This window comes from Gopherus evgoodei, chromosome 4 (genome assembly GCF_007399415.2).
Source record: "Gopherus evgoodei ecotype Sinaloan lineage chromosome 4, rGopEvg1_v1.p, whole genome shotgun sequence".
NCBI lineage: Eukaryota > Metazoa > Chordata > Testudines > Testudinidae > Gopherus > Gopherus evgoodei.
Genome location: NC_044325.1, coordinates 15,466,228 through 15,491,409, shown reverse-complemented (window position 1 = coordinate 15,491,409; position 25,182 = coordinate 15,466,228). Strand labels below are relative to the sequence as shown.

The 25,182-nt window shown below is 38.1% G+C and overlaps 1 protein-coding gene across 6 annotated transcripts in view; it reads right to left on the bottom strand.

Moving 5' to 3' along the window:
* Window positions 1-25,182, bottom strand: part of SLC38A6 (solute carrier family 38 member 6) — a 64,819-nt gene that overhangs the window by 19,380 nt on the left and 20,257 nt on the right. For 5 of the 6 annotated variants that reach the window (XM_030558523.1, XM_030558521.1, XM_030558520.1 and 2 more), the window contains 7 exons: window positions 12,163-12,241; window positions 6,932-7,014; window positions 6,403-6,461; window positions 3,023-3,088; window positions 2,719-2,772; window positions 1,748-1,827; window positions 661-761 (listed from right to left, as the gene is read on the bottom strand). In XM_030558523.1, the coding sequence (XP_030414383.1) occupies window positions 661-761; window positions 1,748-1,827; window positions 2,719-2,772; window positions 3,023-3,088; window positions 6,403-6,461; window positions 6,932-7,014; window positions 12,163-12,239 (520 nt within the window). In that variant the 5' untranslated portion in view covers window positions 12,240-12,241. Of the gene's footprint in view, window positions 1-660; window positions 762-1,747; window positions 1,828-2,718; window positions 2,773-3,022; window positions 3,089-6,402; window positions 6,462-6,931; window positions 7,015-12,162; window positions 12,242-18,329; window positions 18,379-25,182 lie in introns of all 6 variants that reach the window. The other variant, XM_030558524.1, reaches the window with a different exon arrangement.

Sequence of the window (25,182 nt, the reverse complement as noted above, 5' to 3'; positions counted from 1 at the left end):
TACAGCTTATCATGGGCTCTGTGATGTGTCCATACTGCTCTTGGCAGTGCTTTGGAGGGTTGCAAAGGTCATTGTAACCCACCTTTACACCTCCAAGCTCCTAGGGTCATCCTGCTACCGATCCAGTCGTTGGTGTAAGGCAGAGCAGGCTCAATGCTGCATGTTGTGCTACAGGTGCACTGGATTGACCAAATGGTAATTAGCATGTCAAGCTTCTCGAATGTAGGCATGATCTTAGAAGATATTTCATTAATCTCAATTAAGTAAGTGAACTGTTTACTTGTATAGTGTTTAAGGCCCCAATCCTGCAAAGAATTACATACACACTTAATTTACACACTGAGTAACCATACTGAAGCTAATTTTTACAAAGCTAGGCACATCTGTAAGCCTTTGCAGGACTGGTCCTTAAATGGCGTAACTATTTCATATGTGCAACACCGGCCTTATTTTAAATAGCCCAAATATTTTATTCCTCCGTATGCATTCTATAGTATGCTTTATGTATGTTCAAACAGAATGAATTATTTAACACACAAATCAAACGAAAAAATCCTTGGGAGCAGGCAGAATCAGTACATGCACTATGCAGTACACGATAAACCAGAACATTCTTCACTATTATCTTGACCTTTAAAGAACTGTTAAGAACATACTTACCATAAAAAGTAAGATACCCAAACAAGGCAGACACAAAATAGAGTAGGAAACTCAGACCAATTCCTGTGTTGGTTACATTCTGCATTCTGCTTTTCGATGGACTAAAATGCAAAATACCCCCCCCCCCCATAATTATTATGGGTTGAGGTATTGAACACATAACAGTTTATCTTTAGAATGATCTTGCAATTTACATTTTACAGGGACGAACCCCTGTGGTTTATCATTACCCAATACTCTGCTGGTCCCTGTATTTGCAGATTTCAAATCACTTTACACATGAAGACAAGTATCATTATCCCCATTTTACAGACATGGAAACTGAGGCACACAGAGGTGAACTCCCCCACCCCATAGTTCTGACTTGCCCAAGATGACACATCAAGTCAATGTCAGAGCCAGGAATAAAACATAGTTCAGTATCCTATCAACTGAGCCACACAGGGTGATTTGGTCAAATGCAGGCTCTCTGGCTGCTATAAAATTCAGCTAGTAAATGTCTGTGGATTTTGTTTTTTGCCAGTAGACAATCAAAACGTATTTGCTAGTTTCTCTGCTACAAATATAGTCAGAGGCTATGTCTACACTACAAGCTAGGAATGTGATTCCCCTGCTTGTGGACACCTATTCTCAATAGCTTGATGGAGAGCTAGCGCGAGTATAAATAGTAATTTAGCCATGGACGCATGGACAGCAGAGGCAGGGGTGAGCTGTGCTGAGTACAAACCTGCCTGAAAACAGTGGGTACATATTTGGCATGGCATAGCTCAGCTGTGCCTCTGCTGATGGTTCCCATGTCATCATGGCTACATTATAATTCATACTCGCTAGCTCTTTGTAAGCAAACATGATTATGTGCCTATAAGCAGGGGAATCACACCCCCGGCTTGTAGTGTAGACATAGCCTAAGAAGCAAATCCCAGTGCTGCCTCAGATGAAAATGTTGACTACCTAATATATAAAGGATAAATCCTTGTCATTGTTCAACAGCACTAAGTTAAATACGGAACAGATTTACTGACAATGTTGATTGAATACGAAAAACTCTATCGTTATATTTTAACATTACTTGCTTTCTATATATTACCTTTGGAGCTCACAGTAAATGGGCAATACTGATGTATGGCAGAGAAATGAGAAGGCCATGGTTGGGATGGCATAAGCACTCTAAAAGGAGCAGGGGAGAAAACAAAGAAAACATAATTTCTCACTATAAACAGCTGTAAATTAATTTGAGTGTACCTAAGATTCTACTTCACGGCCATAATCCAATGCCTGAAATCAATGGGAGTGTTTTTGGATTAATGCTTCTGGATAATCTCCATGCTACCGAATAGGGGTTTCCCAATTTTTTCATGCAACTGTGCCATTTCAGCTAAGAACTCCAGTATATCAGCCAATGGTCATATTTAAGGTTAATCTTCCATTGACAGTGGAGGGTATGGCCTGCAAGACTCTTTTTGGATATTAAAGGCCCCAAAGTGCCAAATCCTACTCACCTTACTCATGTAGGTACTTCCACTTTAGTTCCTGAGCCTACTCCCATAAGTAAAATGAGTAGGATTTGGCTATAGGGCCAGTAAAAATACTACAACTGGTCATTTATTTAGAATGAAACTTACTAAATTACAAGTACAGCTGTCTATAACATGCAACATTAGTGTGTTAAATTGACTCCTTTAACCTGCCTTGAACTTTTAGTTAAAAAAAAAAAATCAGTATTCATGTCTCTTAAAAATTGGTTCCAGCATTCAGAAACCTGAAAGACCTAAAAAAAATCTTTTGCAAATGAAGTCTGAAGGCTGTCTATACTCAAGGTTTTATCAGTAAAACTGCCAGGGGGGTGATTTTTCTTCTGCACAACTAACAGCTAGAAAGTTTTTTTAAATGAAAGCTGAGACACTGGAGAACAACTGAGAGGCATATTTGGGTACTCCCAACCTACAGCTATTCCTTTAGAAAACATTGGTTTATGCCCTAAGCCAGGAGAGTTCATATCTATCAAAAAACCAAAACCTCTGCACACCCCACCTGTTAATAAGATACATAGCATATTACCTCCTTGGAAAAATGGAAGAGCTTTGCTTTACAATCCTCAGTAGAATTTGAAATCTGTGCAAGATACATACACAAAATAAGGGAAATGACTGACTACAAACCACAGACATTAGATCATATTGTTTCAAGCTAATAAAATCATGCTAATTAAAGAGTATCAATATTATATGAATGAAAAGGAATTAAGGATTTATCAACTATTTTTTAAATTATAAAATATTACTAACCTGAGGGTTTGATGTAGAGAAAGAATTATTTATATTACTAAAAACACAGAAAAGCTTCAAAATAGCATGTATGTTACCTGTAAGATCTCTATAGGGCTGTTTAATGTCAGTGGACAAGGGATGGACCATTTTTTTATTACAACCTGTAAAGACAGAGTGTATTTAATATTTTCAAGACTGTCTAAAAGTTGGCGTATTGTATAAATAACTATAATATGAGGATATTGATAAACACAGTAATACAGAGCACTGTGTCAATTGCAAACAACCTGGAGAGCTGGGCAAGGAAGATAGACAGGATTTGATAGAAAATGCTGTCAACATCATTCCCAGCCAGTTAATTAGATATTAAAGGCTGCCTTAAAGGAGGCATGGCTGGAGTCTAGGTCTAATGTTGCAATGGCAGAAACGTGGTTGCAATTAGAAGGCAAAAGTGGGAAAAGAAAACCCCTCAAACCAAAACCCTAATATTTCCCAGAAAGCTATAAGGAGTTTTACCTACACTGAGGGTTTTGACAGTTCGATGTCATGAGAATGAAAATTAGAAGGAAATTAAGGAAAAAATATGACTTTCCTCTCATGAGTTCATTTATAATTATAGTTGCACTCTTCCTGTCACTGTATTTACGGCTCTGTCCACATTTCTCATTCCAGTCATCTACATTTAGAGGCTAGAAATTCTTTGTATCACTTGCTTGAGGCTTTAAAATTGAAATAATAAGGGGTCAGATTCATAACAGGGATAAAATAGAGATCTGTCCTTTTATCTCTGAAAATCTATCAACTATCTGTACAAACTTGTTAGAGAGACAAGATTGATGAAATAATATCTTTTATTGGACCAACTTCTGTTGCTGAGAGAGAGCAGCTTTCAAGCTCACACAAACTCTTCTTGAGGTACACATACAAACCTGTGGCATTCTCAAGAAAGCAATGACTAGAAGCTGCTGCTCCATGAGAGTGGGAAAAAGTGTGGCCAGAGGGAATGGTGGGTACATGGCATGCTATTCATGCAACCTTGCAACACAGGCTCAAGAAAACTCTGCAGCAATAACCACAGGTCTTAAATTATGCAGCTTAGAAACTTCTAAAATACTTTTCGTCAGCTGAACTGAAAGCACTTTGCAAATGCATGTAAGTTTCATTATTTCCACTGCAAATGAGGGCACTGAAGTATAGAGAGGTGATAAGACTTGCTTGAGGTCACACAGCAGAACATAGATCTAGGAATAGAACCCAGTTTAATGCCCTATACACTAGACCAATGGTCCCACAACTTTTCCTGTTGTGCCCCCACCCTACCAGTAATGGAATCTCTCCAGGCCCCCTCCCCATGACAGCACAGTTGATCTCAGCAGAGGAGTTGAGACTGAAGGAGGGGATGGGGCAGAGGTGGGGCTGAAGGCAGGGATGGTGGCAGAACTGGGTGCCGCTCCCTCCTTGTTCTTCTCCCCACTGTGGGTGCTGGCCTGGGCCCCGCCATGCGTTCCCCTGAACGTTCCTCCATGGCCCCCTAGGGGGGAGTGCCGCACAGTTTGGGACCCACTGCACTAGACCATGGTGCTTAAATAAGACATGAGCGATATATGGTGCCTATCCCTACAGCAGGGAATATTAAATTTTTGCTCACAAGCAAAAGCTGAAGGAGACAGTATGTACATGAAGCCGATTGTACAAAATTATTGTATGTAAAATAAGGGTATTACTTCCAACGACTGGTGCAGATTTCTTCTGCAACAAATTGAAGTACATCTATCATGACAGAAATTAATACTGTACAAACTACAACATGTATTTCAATAGTACATATCACCTGCTTCAAAGTAGTTAACTATGAAAACTAAATTGCATTTTATACAGCTTCCAGATTTTCAGAGTAGTAGTTAAAAAAAAACAACTTAAATTTTTGCCCAACAGTATTATTTTTCTTTAAACATACATCATGGCATATGGCCTCACTTACATTTCTTTGTAGTTCCTAATTTGTCCTGTAAAAACTAAGGCAGAAACATGCAATTTTTACAGCTTCATAAGAAATGTAGTTAACTAGGCCGCATCCATGAAATACAGAGACTTTTCTAGCTCCACACACAAGTTCTGGGCCTGGAACCAAAATGCTTTCTACCTCTGCAGTATCCATGTGTGAATCTTTCTTATAGTTTACGTTCATCTCTTATGGTTTTGTGCATACATTTCTTTTTACACCAAAATTTTTTTTTCAGATCTTTTCATTCATCAGAATGACTTATTTCTGAAAACTGCACACATTTCCTTTTAAATGCAAAAGGACTACAAAGTGCATTTGAAAACTCACTGCACCTACCTCAGTCCAAGATCTAACCAATAATTCTTGAGAGTGGTAGCTTTTTTAAAATGTATTCTAGAGGGGAGGTCAAACACTGAGCTAATAATGTAAACTCATTTTCAGCCTTGTTAACTAGGAGAGGTTATTGTTGCTCCATAATACCAAGCTGCAGAAGATTACCTCCCAACCTCCCTGTAAGAGCATTTCAGTTCTTGACAGATCCCCTAAGGAGCTGTTTTGGACAGCTTTGAAGTTTGGTTTTATCACACGGTTCAGTTCCTAATGGGCTGCCTTGCTCTCCTTGATGGCATGTTCTTTGGACTCATTTTCCACAATGTTTATCCTTTTATACAATAAGTCTGCCGTGCAAGTCAATGCAAGCCAGAGTAAAGCAGGGGGCATTTTGCCATGCTTCTAAATAGGACTCTTGTTTACATACCTTCTTGATCCTATATTTGTGCATTAGCAACTGTATATTCTCTCCAGTAAAAAGCAATGTAATTCTAAGGGACAATTCTCTTCCTAGGGCTGTATAACAGATCTCAGCTCCAGTATTTGATTCTGTTTCCTATACAGAGCCCACAATAGGGGAATATCAGGGTCAAAAATCTCCCAAATGGCTCAGAGGAAAGAAGTTTTCCTTTCAGTTGCAAAGAAGGTGTTTGATGTATTCATGTAAATTGCCTAAGTTCTAGTCCTCTTGGATTCTTTTTGAGCAGTTTCACTTTGAACTGTCTCACTCCATTTCACATGTAAATTTAATTTACTTGTAATATGACATTTTCTTCCTGTGCTAGTTACAGTAATAGTTAGAAGCTAAGAAAACAGATTTCCATTCCACAAGTAGGAAAATGAAGTGTACGTGCCAGTTTTCACTGCCATGTCAGCAAAACAAAAATATTGTTACATTTACCAGACCAAAATATAATTATTTTAAATCTTTTCACATGCTTTAAAGTTCATACATATTTTCATACCTCTTCAGCAAAACAAACTTATCCTGTCCAAAAAAGTGTATGCCAGGACACAGAGAAAAAACTCTTAATTTTACAGAGAACTTTAAAAAAAGGAAAAAAAAGGAAAGAATCATAAAAGCATTTAAACAATAAGAAAATGTTAGCTAGATAAGCTGTGCACTGATTTTTAACTTACCACAAGAGCAAAGTACACCATAAAGAAAAATGATAAACTACTTGTATAGCCAAGAAAGCCTGTAAAATAACAGTAAAAATAAAAGGCAATTTATAAGAAAATTGATCCTAATGTACAGCTAAAGCTTTACATCTTAGGCATGTTTTCTATTACAGGGTTTGGTATCTGGGGCTTAAGACTCAGAATAACAACATTCCAACTGCCTGTCACAGATCATTTATGTAGTTTTGTAGGGCAGAATTAGAACTGGCTTACCACTAATGGCATGCTGTAAGTAAATGCAGCTCTTTAATGTTCTGCTGTAAAGATTTTATTTTAGTATGGCAGACAAAATACTATTGCAACCCAAGTAATAGGTTAACTAGGCAGGCCTGGAAGGCAGAACGTGCTACAATAACTTGAATAGTCCCTACCATCACCAACCCCCAGCCAGCTAAAATAAATAAATAACCCATTAAGGTTTTTAAGTCCTCAGTTGTAATTGCTACTAAAATAGAATAATACTATCTTCTTTCCTTAAATTACTTACCAATTTTCGGAAGAAGTGCAAGAGGAAAAACAATGCAGACTGAAGTAATCAGTAACAGCACTCTGCCATCAAGATACCATGACCTATTGGAAAAGTTAATTATAAATTGCACAAAGTTCAAAGGCCCTAAAATATACATATACTACTTTACTAAACACTTACCTTGGACAAATAATCCTTAGGAGAAAAATATGCTTTTTTAATTCAGCATCGCTAGATCATCATGCTCACTATAAGGATTTGTATTTTTAAGTTCATATATATGGTTGTATTGAAATGGAGTTCTCCAATGGTCAGAATACAGGAATGACCAACACTCTAGACAGTTTTCTGGTAGGCAAATACTTGCATTGAGATTGGTGGAAGAGGCCTGATTTACATAGCTGTAATTACTTCTTAATAACTATGCAGGATGCAAAACCCTGAGCTCAGACAAAAGTAGTTGATCACAGCACTGGGATTTCCAGGACCATGGTTAAATCTCAACACCTGTACAGTATGCCAGCTGCAATCTGATTGACTGGTGCTCTCAGAACCACATATCCATATGACCAAAACAAAAGTGACCATCTCAGCTTCCCACTCTTTTTCCTATCCTGTTTCTCCCACATGACCTTGGCTCATCTCCACCTCCAAGATGCCAAACACGGACAGCTGAGCTACACACAAGCATACTTAATTCATTAAATTATAATGATTTTTTAAAGACCCTACTTCTCCATTCTGCCCAAGTTTCAGTGAAAAACATGCTGCTAGGTGCAGGCAGCAGAGAGAAAACATCTATATCCATCATATTCAGTCTTCAAATAATGTTTATGAGAAATGTATGTTATCAGAGGAGAAGAGAGACAGAGTAAGGAAAGAAGGGAGAATGAGATATTTATTTTTTTTAAATATTTATTGTGGGAAAAGTGGCCAATCATTTCCTAGGGGCACAGATACAAGAAAACTAAAGGAGAAAAAGGGGGTGAAAGAGCATCTTCTTTGTCATTTACATATATTGCATCAAAGAGGTACACAATGCTTTACAGAAGTCAAAATTCATCCAAAAAGTTAGAGTCCCTTCTCCAAAGAACCTGAAGTATAAAGGTACAAATTGTTATTAAAAACAGTAACAGAGGGTGCTCCGGGCTAACCTGGTAATAACCATCATATCCTTGACTGATAAATACTTTGCACATCAGCCTTCAGGTTTATTACCTATAAACACCTTGGCCTTTGGCCTTAGAGTTTGTGTAGTCCAGGATATGGTTAGCATTTCATACACAGGCAGCGCCCTCAAGACATCATTTAAGAAAAGAAGCAGATGACCTGAGTTTTACAGAAAATGTACTATCTATGAAAAATATAGACTGTCAACTACTGGACAACTACCAGTCCTGTTTTAAAAAAAAGTATTATGTATAGTGCGATAAAAAGCCCAGACTCCACAAGCTGACAGCATTATTGCCAACTGGAGGTCATACTTCCAAGTCAAGTGACCATTCTGCTATGTATTGAAAACTTTTGTAGAATCATTATATTACAGGGTTTTTTTTAAAAAAAAAATGTATTGTTGCCTTGATGTGCTACAGCTTCAGTTACCTTCTAATGAAACTTTGCTATTTGCAGCCATTAGGAGCACTGTCAGTTAATACCACCAGCCTAGGCAACAGCAGAGCTCCAGCAGTAATAGCAGCAGCCATCTTGGATAAATATATAGCCAGTTTCCTCACTGTTTACAATTTGTCCCTCATGTTTGCTTTAAAATGTTGTATTTACTCAGTACTTTATTGAGGTCATTCCCTGAAAGTGTGCCCCCAATATATTTACATGTCATTTTAATTCACAGTTTGTCATAATTTGTTTCCCACAGGGTGGCTGATGAGCTTTAAAATTAATAGAGGGGGTAAGTATAAGGACTATAAATGCTCCACTAAGTGAGGGGTAAGCTGAAGTACCTCAGCTGCAGTATACAGCGGCATCTCTGTTTTAAGCCACATGACTGTCTAGACCAACAGCTAAACAATCAATAGATTACAGTACCAGTAACCATTGATGAGTTAGGAGGGCAAAAGTTTTTTGGTTAGCACGTACTAATCAATACTATTATGTTTGGAAAATGCATTCTTCAAAAAAAAATTATATAAAATACAACTACAACATATGAAATACAAATCACAAAAAAGTATTACAAAAAGATTCTTGAAGTGTTTTAGTGTGACATATGGAAGTTATGTTTTATTAAAAATAAGAATGAAACATCAGTGATCAAACAGCCCCCCAAGTTTTTCCATAAAGTATAAAAATATTTTCTCTCAAAATGAAAGTTTTTAGATTTCCTATAAAACTGGTTTGAACTGTAACTTCACTCCTCTATGATAAAAATGTTCCAAGTATGAAATATGGAGTATAAGTTTTTAGCTGTACTGCAAATGTTTTGGCAAGCAGATGTTCTTTTTTTCCATATTTTAACTAAAAACAGACATTTATAAATTGATTTAATTCCATTCCCAAACAGAACAGGACAAGACCATCATATGTTCTAAATTAGGCTCTTACTCTCAGTCCATATCAGTTATACAACACAGAGGCAAGACAACTTAATTGCATCAATCATATCCTCCTGACAGGGTCATTAAATGTTAACAGAGAGCTCACAAATTACAACATTTTGACGCAGACTGTGTTTTAAACTACATTCATGTCATCGTCAAAAAATATATGGAGTTCTTGTTATTCAGACTGATTGAAACATTTCCATTTCCAATTAACAATTGTGTATACTGTACTTTTTTTTTAAATATACAAAATAGGCATTAAGGCACATTGCAAACTATTGTCCTAAGCCTGGAAACACTTATATATTTTTTTAAATTTTATCTACAGAAAAATTTACATGCATACACATACTCTAAATACATTGCATACATGCATATTTAGATCCTATACATGCATATAAAACTCATTTTTCACAGATAGTGATGTTTCAAGTGTGTGAATTTGCTAAACTAACTGAAGTTTAAGATAAACCACGCACCAAAATGAAAGCATATCAGATGCCATATTGACCTAACAGAAACAAAACTGTCATGTAACCACATCTGGAAACAAATTTCCTACTATAATTAGTTAAATCAACCACTCAGTATTTATGTCCCTTGCATATTTAAGGCTACCTTTAGGTTTGATATCTGATTATGCATTTTGGGTGCTTAATTATTTCCTACAATTTTACAAATTAACTTCCAAAGAGGTATACATTAAGATTGCAACAAATGGACAAAAGGAAATAAAAATATTGAAGGTTCTGCTCCATCATGACAATTCAGGCTGCTATGTGAAGCTTTAGAGAAAAAGTTAAACTATATAAGTTATAGATGAAGTGAACAGGCTTTGGACATGCAGAAAAAACAGGGAAAAAAGTCATAGTTCACTGTGTGCACTTTGATTATGGCTTAATCAGTAATTTCAGAATATGTTTTATATATGGAACAGATTATGGGAGTTCGATCATGCCCACAGTGGAAAGATTTCCATTGACTTCAAATGGAAATGGATCAGATCAAAGGAACCCTCAGTATGTTTCAGGTAAGAGACATTCTGGTAGTGTACTCGTTTTGAACATATGAATTATTTACACAACAACCAGCAAAGTTTGGCGGAGTCTGTATCAGGCAGAAATTTTGGTACATTAAGAAATACAACTCTTTCTTCTAGACTGAAAGGTCTTCAGACAGGGACTGTGTCACGATATACGCTTGTACAGTGCCTAGCAGAATGGGACCACATTCCTGATTGGGCCTCTAGATTCTACTGTAATATGAATGCCAATAATTATGAAAAGATAATTAAAAGTTACTACAATCCTTATTACAAATTTTTGTTGGAAAGAGTCAACTCTGAATGAACACACCCATTATTTAAAAGTAAAGTAAAATCAGTAGTAAATGTCTGGCTATATTGGACTGTAAAAATAAAGATTTTTTTCCGTAACACTTACCCAATCAATTCAATATGCTTAATGTCACAGTGCTCAGAGAGGGCTTAAAATATCAGGTTGAAGGTGGAAGATGACATTAGTTACAATGTTAAAGACAACAATTACATCTCTTTTCCAAGCTTATGGCAATATTTTCCAAATTAAAAGCAAATATAAAACATTACCATTTTATACAGAGCTTTAATAGATTAATGACCCCTATTATTTAAAAAAAAATTTCAGACTATCACAGAGTGCTCTTTCCCTAAGTGACAACAGTTTTTAATTATAACCATAAAAAGTATCAAATTGGAAAAATTAAATTAAGCAAAAATAATTTTTTTAAGTAAGCACTACAGCATTTATGTACTGTGTTTGTATCACTCGCATACACAGTGTCTCTCTGTCAGAGTTTGTATACTGAGCTTCACCCAGAGAAAAATGTTATAACTGAGTGAAAAAATCTCCGAAAATAAGAGTTTGCAAAACAGCCATAACACAACCTAAAACATATTGTCATGAATAGTGACAGCACTGTAACAACCAAAATAAGATATTCTAAAGCTGAAGCTGGAACGTTTTTCTTAGCTAGGAGAGCCAGTTTTCTTGTGATGGATCTGATTCAGATCTAAAGTACATTGCCTGCTATATATAACTATATAGCTGTACTTCCAAAGCATAATTTCTTTAATGGAAGCCAAGCTGGGGAATTATAAACCATGTTTGAAAACTTGGCATGTTTCTCAAGACAAGTTCAATTATTGAAGCAAGACAACAAATATTTAAATTTGAATGCCTGCTGGGTTCTGTACTGCGGTTTAACAATATGCAAAGTGATAACATGACAGCAGTTTAAATGTTTTGTTTTTTCTGCCTTCTCCTTTCAAGCTTAGTTCTCAAAAGATTCTTGCTTCCTGATGTAGAAAGAGAGATTTTTTTTGGATGGAGTTTTGACTTCAAAGGCTGCAAAATCAAGCTCAGAAATTACAGGGCTAATTTCCTACTTGGGAATAACTTCACTAAAATCTATGGAGTTAAAGCAATGTGAAATTTATGAAGGAACAGAATCAGGCTCTATTTTTGTATGTGATGAAGAACTCTTAAACATGCCAACAGCATTCTGTGTTCCAGGAATTCCTGTAAATCACTAATTTTTTAGCGTGTGAAATCAAAGGGAAATGTTGATATCTATACTTTGCAACAGAGCTGAACTCCTTCTACAGGACTTACTTTCTTCCATTATATAGTGTTTGAAACATTTTTCTCTTACCCACTGTCATGTCCACTTATGAATCCTGCAATTGCACCAGGCAGTTCAGATTTAACAATTAAAAGGTAAGATGACATAGCTGTGAATAGAAGTGGAACAGATTTAGTACTGGAATACTAGCATCTCTAGTAATTACAATTAGCATGGCTTGCCCAGAATGGTTGGAACATAACATCCCAGCTAGTTACTAGACTCAGTGGCACCACAGACAAAATTAATGCTTTTTTTCATATACTTCCGTTAGAAATATCTACAAATCCACATGCACTACACCCATTAACTAAAGCAGCAAAGAGATTATTACCACATGAGAATCTTGAAATAAGGAACATTTTATAGGACACTAAAGATAGATAGTATGAAACAAAATGGAGAAAAACCCATAGAGGTTGGAAAAAAAAAAGGATTTTCTTGCTAAACTTTCTTCCTTAAACTTGATCTACAACCGATAGCCTGGCTGCAGCATGGTCTCTTCCCACTTCTTTTATAAATAAAAAAATATCTGTGTGGTACTAAATTATGAGAACAAATTATGACAATTATTTATATTTAGAAAATATTTAAAATGATGCACTTTGATTTTTTTTTAAATCAGTCAGTACATTAATATCTAATATACATTGTAACAATTTCAGCAACTACAGGATTGAAATATTTTCACAATACAAAATTACTAATATTTCGGGTAAGGAATTATAACAAATATGTAGTAGTTAACTAGGACTTCAAAGGTTGTCCCTGCCCTGCATACCGTGGCCACTAGGAATGTCATGGGAATAACAGAGATAGAATTCTGTTCCTCTGCTTAAAAAGCACAGAACAGTTTAGAGTCAAAGAAGAATCTCTATTAATAATCAACAGCATAGAAACTATGACACACAATTAAGTACTTATGATTCTGTTTAGATGAGGGCTATGATATAGACAAATATATACAGTTAATCATTACGCTCTGTAAAAAGCCTTGCGGGTAAAAAACAACTCTTACAACTTTCTTTGCTATTACTCATTAATATATTACTTCATCTACAACCCATTAGCCTCTAGAAGAGGCTACTTCTCATGTTACTGTGTCTTCACTGTCTGTAGAGGTTTACGTATAGTTCCAAGACCAACCGAAAATTACTCAGTGATTAGTTCTGTTTTACAGTAGCTTATAAGACACACCTAAAACTACCATGAAGGTACCCCTCTACCCTTCAGAACTGAATGATTTTAGGAATTTGCTGAAAAAGCTTTAAATATTTTTAAAATCTGAAAAACATTTTTTTGATTTAATAAGATTAAAGTTTTACTCCAATATACTCAATTATTTTGGGGTTTTTAATCAACTTAAGTTGAAACCAAATATAGCACATTTCTGAAAGCTGATTTCAAGATTAGACACAATAAAAAATAAAATAGATTGTTCCAATCTTTAAAAGTTAGTAATCATAGAAGATGCTGCACTGAAACGGTTAATGGTAAATTCTGAAGAGAAGGAATGTGGTCTCTATAAAGAAAGTGAAATGTATTAATACAAAGTGACATATACCTACACCAAGGTTAAATTAAAAACAGTTGCTAGGTCACTAAATAAGGAAATATTCACTTCTTTGTATTAAAAAGCTCAGATTTTTCCAATCTAGAACTGTTTTTCCCTGTTGAAACACAGCTGTTGATAAGGCCTGGTGAGAAATTGTATTTGGTGTTACCAATTTGATTCTTTTACTATGGAAATTAGATGGTATGTGCTATACAAGAATATGTATAATTGAATATAATTTTTAAAATATCAGTATTACCATAGGAAGAAGACAAAGAACTGAATTTTCTGATGCTGACCTACAGTTACATTCATACAAAAAGACAGATTTAAAAAAACCCCGAAGTCAAGAAACAGTAACTTATAATTCATCATTAACCGTCCATCAGTCTCTCTCTTACTTGTATTATACAATTCATTCTATGTACACAGGTCTGAAGTTTAACACACTTATCTCCTTCAGAAAGATTTTTTAAAATTATAATTTCTCTTGCAACTTCAGCTGTAGAAAGTTTTCCTGTTAATACATGATGTCACTCTTCCCATGCATTTCTATTAGCCTCTGGCTAACCATTTAATTGCTTATCCTTTGTTGTGTGCTTACTGTTTGTTTTTCAAATTGGAGTCCTATTTCATTGAATTCCACTCCCAAGAAGGGAGCTAATTGTGCAACAAGAAACTTGCACATGCTAAACATTTGTATGTATCTTTCTTACTTTCCGTATGTATACAGAATCTAATATACTAATAAACAAGCTACTTCAGTTTTCTTATCCAATTTATGTTCTTTTTGCCTTTTTTCTTTCCTCTAGGATATAAAGAAAATCAGTGCTGAATGTACTAAGTATATTTATACCATGAAGCTTACATAAGATATGAATCTCTCTTTTGACAACTCATGAATAAACAGCACTGCACAGGATACCATGCTCTGTTCATTGTTTAAGAGGGTAACTCCAGCTTCTTTTTCATATCAACAAATACAGTTACATATTTCACAAGAAGAACAGCACTTCGGTGAGACTGAGAAAACCCCAAAGGTTGAAATGAATAAATCAAATATTTTTATTTAAATTAAATAAGGTGATTTTTTTTTAAATGTACACACTTTAAATTGTAAATTGAAAACCTAAGTTAAGGCCTAAATTTATTATAATCTATTAAAATCATGTAAATTAAATACCAAAAACAGTATTACAGAGTACATGTATTCTGCCAAGCTTTAAAGAAAGTCAAACCACTGAACTGCTGGAAATCACTGGCTAGGCACCTGGAACCTGAGTTTACTGAAGTGCTAAACCAGCTTTTGACAGCAGTAGCTTCTTCACTTAAATTTATTCAGCTAGTTAGGTTCAATGACTAGTTCATTCAAAGTTATGAAATCAACCGGGAACTGAAAAAAGCAGGAAAGCTTGTTTTCCTCTTCCAACCTTTGAATAATAATTAGGTGTAAGAGGTTGAGATCTATTAGTTCTAAAATCTTGAAGTGACCAGAAACAATCAATTTGATTCACTAACTACAGATGATACTTCATTAAATCAGTTTTAAATGCAAAACATGTTTTGATAAACTTTTTGATAAGAAAAATGTGTGTGTCCACCACTTTTAAGGGAGTCATATATAATAAAATATAAAATGCTGGTTTTGTACATTTAATTGAATTCAAACAGTGCTTGACACAAATCACAAATAAAAAATTAATCTAGTAAATAAGAAATGCATCATTTACCATAACAAATGTAAAAATTAAGAATTTGAATAAATATAAATTAAGCTATATAATTGCTTAAATCAATATGTATAGTGTATCCTGATCAGCAAAAATGCACACCGAATTTAGTGTAGAGGCTCTATTTAGCTGCAAATCAACATATTTAATGGTTACCAATTAGCCAGAATCAACCTCTCTTTAGGAAAATAAAAAGTACAAATGCAAAACAAATAAAACTGATGATTAAAGTCAGCAAGAAGGAAAACTTGATTTAAATCATGATTAAAATTAGTGATTTAAATCAGTTTGATTTAACACACTCTGTTTTAATATATTAAACAACATGGAAAAAAATAAAGAAGCTAATCATGGATCCTTTGAAAAAAACTACAAAAAGGTTACTTAAAGAAATCAGTTTGTTGAAACTAAAGGGGGAAAGCTTTCCATTGAGAAGGGATGTAGCAATTAAAAAAAAGTCTAACCAATTATTTTCCAGTAAGAAGAAAAAATAACTACAATGTCCACTAGTTTTGTCCAGTGTCTACTAATAAAAGTAGGAGAGAATCAAAACAGGTATCTTTGGCTACAAAGGAATGATTTTTATGTGATTTAAAAAATGGCAGATGCAGCCATAAAAATCTTCTAGTTATACTGTAAAACTTAAATATTTTACAGTATACACGGGAGAGGACTTAGTGTATAAGGTCATCTCTCATAAGGGGAACAGATGAGCTGGCCATGAAGCTGAGCTGTTCAACAGCAATTACAAAAGACTACATCAGGCCTGCACAACATGCGGCCCGCGGAGCCCCACTGTGCGGCCGAGGGGACTCTAAATCTCCCGCACATGGCACTCTGCGGGCAGCCCAAAGCCCTTTGAATCCCGGCTGCGGCCGGGAAGCAAAGAGCTCTAGGCTGCCGGCAGCTGCGGGGAGCCCTGAGCCCTTTAAATCTCAGCCGCGGCCGGGAGTCAGAGGGCTCTGGGCTGCCCGCAGCGGCGGGGAGCCCAGAGCCCTTTAAATCTCAGCCGTGGCCACTGTTTACTACCTCCCCGGACTCCTGCTCCAACTGCCCCCCAGGATCCCCACCTCCTATCTAACACCACTGGTCCTTATCCTCTGATACCCCTCTCCCAGGACTCCTACCCCTAACTGCCCCCCAGGACTCCACCCCCTATCTAAATGCTGCTAAATGCCCCCGATTGCCCCCTCCCAAGACTCCTGCCCCAACTGCCCCTTGGGATCCCAGCCCCTATCTAAGCCTCCCTTCTCCTAGTCCTCAACTGCTCCCTCCTGAGACCCCTCCAACTTTCCCCCAGGACCCCACCCCCTACCTGTCTCCTGATAAACCTCTGGGACTCCCATGCCTATCCAACCGCTGCCTGTCCCCTGACTGCCCCCCTGAACCTCTGCCCCATCCAACCCCCCCACTCCCTGTCCCTTGATTGCCCCCCAGAACCCCCTACCCCTTCTCCAACCCCCAGCCCCTTACCGTGCCACTCAGACCAGCATGTCTGGCTCCATGCAGCTCCAGACACTTTGCTGACATGCTCCCCTATGGAGCCCACAGGCCCCCCCACCCCCGCACCTGCCTTCCAGATTTGAACACCTCAAAATTCAGGAGTGCTCAAGCTCAGTTTGGGCAGCTGTTACTTCATTTCTCCCAAATCAAATATACTGATCCACTGCAACTTGCTGTATAAAAAGTAGGATAAAATTGAGCAAGAAATGCTTATTAGAACTGGAATTGCTATTTTCAACAGCCATTGCCTTTTTGTTTGTTTAAAAGGAAGACAGTGATATTGCATTGGCAAATTCCCCATAGAAAGAAAGAGTGGAACAAAAGAATAATAAAGGCACCTCAACTTTTCCTCATTTATGGAGGACAGTCTTATAATATGCATCCAGCTATCCTCCAATCACACAAGCTGAAAATTGTTACACTTTACTGCAGCACTGTAACCCTATGCGAACCAATCCTGTCTGTGTTTTGTACACATCCAAAATTCCTGCTGAATGACCCACCCTGGGAGCATTACCAGCGACCTAGGGCTGGGGAGGCAGGAGGTGTGTGTGTGGGGGGAGGCACTGCTGGGGGGGAGCCCAGGGCTGGGGCAGCAGTGGGGTGGGGGGAGGGCACTGGTGGGGAGGAAAGAGGGAAGCCCAGCACTGGGGTGGCAGGGGGTATGGGTCAGTGGGGTAAGAGCCCAGGACTGACGTAGCAGGGGGGTACAGGGGAGAGCCCAGGGCTGGGATGGGGGGGCAGCCAAATTTTTTTTTGCTTGGGGCAACAAAAAACCTAGAGCCAGCCCTGCCAGGTTCCCCCAGCAGCCAGAGCCCCCGGCCCTTTAATTTGACCCTGAGGGCTCCTAGCCACCTCTTCAGCTAGGAGCCCCTGGTTGATTTAAAATAAAGTATCACCTCCCCACCCCCAACCTGCCTTTTTGGCCCACAGCTGTTTTGGTGGGGTGGTGCTGGGGAAGGAGGGTTTGTTTCTGCATGGCTGGGCGGCCCTGGGGCGGGGTATTTCTGCGGGGCTGGCAGGTTTCAGCCCTCGCCACTTTATGAGTTGTGCAGGCCTGGACTACATCATAATCTCTGATTTGTCCCAATAGTAAGGAATTAACATTTGGTTTAGTATTAAAACAGAAACTTAAGGGCTCTAAAGAATTATCTATTACGTACAAAAAGTCACATTAAAAGAACATTAAGGTTGCAAAGACAAGCACTCAAAAAATTAGTAAGTGCTAGAAGTAAGGCTGCCTGTGCAATCTGGTTCAGTCCTCTTACATATATATATATATTTATTATGACCGCCTTGGCCAATATCATGTAGGAAGTGTGCGGCAGAGCCAAGGAGAGAATTCAACGATCCTCAGTCCCAGTCTAGTGCCTTGAATATAAAACAATGTCTGTTCTCTTCTTGCTTACCCTCTGCTTCATTCGCTGTCCATCTTGTGCACTGAATGATGCAGGGATCCTATAGAATAAATGGTATGTGATGACGTAACTAGAGACTGTAACATAATTCAGATGCTCAAAGAGGCTGAACTATACTTGCAGAGACAACCTTAATTTGGGCATTTCCTCAGGCTTGATTTAGCAACTTTAAGGATCCTATAATTTAACTTTTTGTACATAATTACTACTAGGAACTGGCTGATGTTTATAACTCCTCCTCGACTTATGGAAATTTTGTAATTCAACATTCCATCAGGGAGAAAAATAATAATTCTCACCATCTGTAAGTTATCATCCAACAGATTCACCACTGTCCTAACAGCAACAAGTGACAACACTTATCAATATACAGAACTTATTAGCACATTGTGAAATGCTGATGTTGGCTGGCTAATTTGCAGGATAGGATTTATAAAAGTTCTTCATTATGTAGTTGGGGGCATCACAACAGGTTAATACTCACTAGAAATACATATGTAATAAATGCATTAGTCAGCATTTCTGTACTGTGCATTTATACTGTTTGGCACTCATCATATGAACTCAGATTTAAAAAAACATTATGTGGGGGAGAGAGAGAAAAATTGAGAAAAGTCCAATAAATGAACCACCAATCTTCTCAGGAAGCCCAATCTTAAGCCACCTAAATGGCTTTGATTTTTGGTTCCCATAATACTAACTTCAGTTTCTCCTCATCATCCTACCCATAAACAAGGGATTTGCTGCCAAAGTCTGAAGTAGTGACTTAGAATCATAGAATATCAGGGTTGGAAAGAACCTCAGGAGATCATCTAGTCCAACCCCCTGCTCAAAGCAGGACCAATCCCCAACTAAATCTTCCCAGCCAGGCCTTTGTCAAGCCAGACCTTAAAAACCTCTAAGGAAGGAGATCTCACCATCTTCCTAGGTAACCCATTCTAGTGCTTCGCCGAGCTCCTAGTGAAAAAGTTTTTCCTAATATCCAATCTAAACCTTCCCCACTGCAACTTGAGACCATTAGTCCTTGTTCTGTCATCTGGTACCACTGAGAACAGTCCAGATCCATCCTCTTTGGAACTCCCTTTCAGGTAGTTGAAAGCAGCTATCAAATCCTCCCTCCTTCTTCTCTTCTGCAGACTAAATAATCCCAGTCCTCTCAGCCTCTCCTCATAAATCATGTGCTCCAGCACCCTACGCATTTTTGTTGCCCTCCGCTGGACTTTTGCAATTTTTCCACATCCTTCTTGTAGTGTGGGGCCCAAAACTGGACACAGTACTCCAGATGAGGCCTCACCAATGCCGAATAGAGGAGAATGATCACGTCCCTTGATCTGCTGGCAATGCTCCTACTTATACAGCCCAAAATGCCATTAGCATTCTTGGCAACAAGGACACACTGTTGACTCGTATCCAGCTTCTCATCCACTGTAACCCTTAGGTCCTTTTCTGCAGAACTGCTGCCAAGCCCCTCGGTCCCTACTCTGCAGCACTGCATAGGACTCTTCCATCCTAAGTGCAGGACTCTGCACTTGTCCTCATGAGATTTCTTTTGGCTCAATCCTCTAATTTGTCTAGGTCCCTCTGTATCCTATCCCTACCCTTCAGTGTATCTACCACTCCTCCTACTTTATTGTCATCTGCAAACTTGCAGAGGGTGCAATCCATTCCATCCTCCAGATCATTAATGAATATATTGAACAAAACCAGCCCCAGGACTGACCCTTGGGGCACTTCGCTTGAAACCAGCTGCCAACGAGACATGGAGCCATTGATCACTACCCATTGAACTCGATGATCTAGCCAGCTTTCTATCCACCTTATAGTCCATTCATCTGGCCCATACTTGGAATAACACGTCCACTGCTTTCCCTTCATCCACAAAGCCAGTTATCTCATCATAGGAGGCAATTGGGTTAGTCAGGCAAAACTTGCCCTTGGTGAATCCATGCTGACTGTTCCTGATCACTTTCCACTCCTCTAAGTGCTTCAAAATTGATTCCTTGAGGACCTGCTCCATTATTTTTCCAGGGACTGAGCTGAGGCTGACTGGCTTGTAGTTCCCCGGATCCTCCTCCTTCCCTTTTTAAAAGATGGGCACTACATCAGTCTTTTTCTAGTCATCCAGGACCTCCCCCGATTGCCACAAGTTTTCAAAGACAATGGCCAATGGCTCTGCAATCACATCCACCAATTTGTTTAGTACCCTCATATGCAGTGCATCCAGCCCCATGGACTTGTGCACGTCCAGCTTTTCTAAATAGTCCTGAACCACTTCTTTCTTCACAGAGGGCTGGTCACCTTCTCCCCATACTGTGCTGCCCAGTGCACTAGGCTGGGAGCTGACCTTGTTTGTGAAGACAGAGGCAAAAAAAAGCATTGAGCGCATTAGCTTTTTCCACATCTTCTGTCACTAGGTTGCTTCCTCCATTCAGTAAGGGACCAACACTTTCCTTGACCTTTTCCTTGTTGCTAACATACCTGAAGAAACTCTTCTTGTTACTCTTAAATTGGGAGGATGTATATTCATATCCAAAGGGAACTGTTGGACAGTTCACGTGATTGTTCCTTCCTTATACTTGGGTTGGCGATACCCCTTAAAAAAAATCCCATGTTTGGAAAGAATGAACCTTATTCCATCTGGCTACTAGTTCTCAACCAACTAGTTCAGTTTGTTACATTATTACTAATACCTTGCATCTTTATAATGCCTCATGCACAAAATCCCAAAGCACTTTATAAACTTTATACACAGGAGGGGAGCGAGGTGAGGAAGAGAAACAGACTTTGTAAAAACCCCTCTGTTGAGACACTGATATCTTGGTCAGAAGAGATGAGAGAACTGTGAAATGGGAGATGGGGAACAGACTACAGTAAGACAGCAGAGCAGTCTTGTCTTGTGGAACTGAGTGTATACCAGATCAGTAAGGTGTCTCCTCACAGATTCCAGGCAGCACAGAAGATGGAAAGAAAAGTAACAATTGTATTCCCTTGCTAGAGAAAATCTAACCAAGTCCTGTTCATTTCAAAACACTGAGAAGAGAGGTTAAAAACTAAAATAAGAGCGGGGGGGGAACCTAGTTAAAAAGTTACACTACCAGTAAATAAATAAATAAATAAAAATTACCTATCACTGAGAAACTGAGCTGGACTGCTCAGTTGAAACTGAATCTTTCATAGAAACTAATGCAACAACAGATCATTTGAACTTTTACATTTCCCTCTATAGGTAAAATGACCTTATCAATAGTCTGTTCTGACCTAATGGAGAGAAAGTGTCCATCTAAATAATGTGATGTCAGGAGATGAGAATTGTGAATGTAAGTGGAACTGGAGAGTGGAATGCTGAATTTTTAGTAGGCTAATTCTGTTTGTATGGGGATTTGGAGTGGGGCTGAGAGAGAGGAACATTACAGTATCTCCCTGGATGGCACATCCAATAAGCTGGGGAAAGCTGTGCCTCCCCAAACCGCCCTGGGTGACCCTGCCTGCACTCCTCCCCACAGCCACCTCTTGCTTGCCCTTTCTCCTTGGTCCCAGCCCAGGTGGCAGGCTGCTCCTCTTCAGTGCTGCTGGGGCTTGGGCAGCTGGGACTTGGGGTGGCTGGGGCTGCTCTGCGCTCAGGGGCGCACCGCTTGCCCTGCGCTCGGGGAGGGAAGCAGGGCTGGCTGGGGGATAGCCTCCCCCAGCTGGAAGTTCACCCGCCGCCCATGAGTATCTCCATCTACCCATCTGAAAATCAAGATAATACTACAACCAAACTGCAAAGAGAAGAGGAGCAGAAAAACAAAGTGTGAATGCTACCAAAAATGCTACTTTGCCCCTCATACTGCATGACTCTTCTGTTTATGTCAGTTTCTAAGACAGGGCTTCTCAAACTGGGGGCCATGACCCCTCAGGGGTCGCAAGGTTATTACATGGGGGGCTGTGAGCTGTCAGCCTCCATTCCAAACCCTGCTTAGCCTCCAACATTTATTATAGTGTTTAATGTAAAAAACTGTGTTTTTAATTTATAAGGATGGGGGTCACACTCAAGGGCTTGCTGTCTGAAAGGGGTCATCAATACAGAAGTTTTAGAACCACTCTAAGGCATCCATCTCATGCATTAAGTATGTATAAAAATATTACACAATCAAAAAGTCTTGAGGGCTCTCCCACTCAATATTTATTAAAAGAATATATTTCCTTTAGCAAAAATCTACAAAATCACTGGAGATGCATGAATTTGGTTTAAAACAGTACTAAAAACCATAGGTTTAGCACTTGTCTATATGGGAAAGGTATACTGGTAGAAGGCACTGTGAATATAATCTGATATAAATTATACCAAGAGAACTTCCCGTGTGAACTCTCTTATTCTGACATGAGAGTCTTTTTCCGGTTTAGCTTATGTCACTTCGGAAGTGATTTAAATAAAGCTGAAAACAGCCATTCTGATTCTGGAATAAGAGTATCCACATGTCAGAGTTATACTGGTGTAACTATGGTGGTTTAAGTACAATTAGACCAGTTTAAGAGGAAAAATATCTCATTAGACAAGCTCTAAATGTATTCAATCTGCAGACAGATTTAAGAATTATTTTTTCGTAGAAGTCTTAATATTTTTTTACTGTCTCAAAAATCTCCTAATTACATTCACTGCATTATGAAAATATAGCATAATTCTTCTTATTGGCCATCAATTGTTAATTTAGTATGGCAGTTGACAAATGTGCCCGTATTTAAAGAAGCTCTACACTAGAAATCCTCAGTTTAAAACAGTAAGACTAATTAGCTTTCAGATCAAACACAAACTGCAGTGTGTATTCCAGTCTGTTTAAAAATAGGATTTTCTGTATTTGAGGGAAATTCAATCCATTCTTTAGCAAAGAGATGCGCTATGTCTGCCTTTCAACTCTATGGGGTGTTAATTTATTCCAAATAGGTTGGTAGAATATGTACGCTGATGGGAGAGACAAGGATGCAATCCATGATTTTCTCACTATATCGGCCCGATTTAAATTCCTCTGGATTAGCACTTTTTAAACAAGACAAAATTCTATTTACAATAGATTTTGTAATTAAATGACTAAGGAACTCTGAGCAAAATAAAAGATAACTTGCAAAGTAGAAAAATATGACTGTCTTGATCACAGGAAACAACTGAAGTTTGAGTATTTTAATTCCACAGTGTAAAATATGCCACTTGATCTTTGGTACAAGCAAGATAATGCTGTAGTTTTATATACAAGTTACGTAAATTGCACTATGTACAAATTCATCACTGGAGCAATAAGTATGTTTAACCAAACTTACACAAGTTATAAATTACTTCTCTAATTTAGGCTTCCTCCAATTCTCCCACTGTCTTAACTGTAATAAATGTAAATCCAAGTAAAATCTAAAAAAAAGTCCTCTCTTCAGCATAACCAGCCTTAGATTGCTAATTAGCAGCACTTAAAATATACAAACAAAAACCCAACTCTACAATTTCATGTTAGTGCTGTGCTCTGACTGGCCAGCAGATGGCATTGAGAGAGCATTGCTCGAAAAGCACATTACCCACACCCACATCTCTACAAAACCCCCAAATGTCTCTTATGCAGACCCTTTCCTAGATTTAGTTCTTTTTATACTTAAGAAAACAGTCTGCCAAATAATGACTATTTTAATTGCAAAAAATTCCTAAACAAAAAATAAGAAAGCAAAATTTTAATATTTAGTAATGTATTCAACACAATTTATTGAAATTTGCTAGTTTAGTCGAATGTCTTCATGTGTTGTCCATTTTATTGATCATATTAACAGACTGTAAATGAAACTCACAAGAAAATTAAATGTCTGCGATATCTGTAGAACGTCTGTTTAAAATGTATAGTATGCAAGCAAACAGCACAGATCAAGATAGAGCTAGGCTTGCAGGATGCAAAACCAATACCATAACAAGTTTCCTTTCCCGGTACTCTCTGGTGTTTATCAATTTGTCTTTGCTTTTAGTTTAGAATCTGACTGGAAACAGTTTTTGATGTTTTCAAAGAGGAAATAATTTTGCACCTTTTGAGAGCCAGTTGAATGCAGGCAATTAATTTAACTTGTAGAAGGCACAATTGGAAACAATTATAAACCAATTTTCTTCAGCGCTAGAATTTGCTAAATCCTTGTATAATGAAACGTTGCTTTCACATACGTTTGATCTGGGAAACTTAATTGCAAATATTGATCATTTGGATATAATAAATAAAAGCAGGCAGGAAACCCAAACTGATCTTTAACAAAAGAATTCCACTGTGCACCTCAGACTATTGTTGGTCCAAAAAATTCCTGCAGAGATCATCTATGTTCAACTGCAGTATTTAATTCCAGCTGCTACTGCATATAGTATTATTAAATTCATGTTCTCAAAATTTCCAATTTGTTTTTATTCTATCAAAACTTCCAGGTTCCATGTGATCAGTCATACCTCCCTACCGCAATGATCTTCAGCTAGTGCCAGTCTTTAGCCTGGAGAAATATACTGTAAAACTCCGCCCACACAATTCCAGCTTTAGACCTCAATGCTGAAGATTTGTTAGTGTTGGCAACAGATTGTGAAATGCTCTTGTGCAATACTTTATTATGTGTCTCTCCATTTCCCACAAATCTTGCTAAAATACTTCACTCTCCAACTTCATTCATTATATATGCTGTCATATCCCTACTGACACACACACTTTATTGAGGACAATTAAATCGGAGGGTATTTTTTAAATGAGAAATCTTTGAGAGCTTTTCCTTGGGGAAGAATTCCTTCTCATTGTCCTGCCCCCTTCCATGGAGTAGCCGCCCACAAACCTGGCTGATCCTTCGGGATCTAGGGAAGCCACAGGAT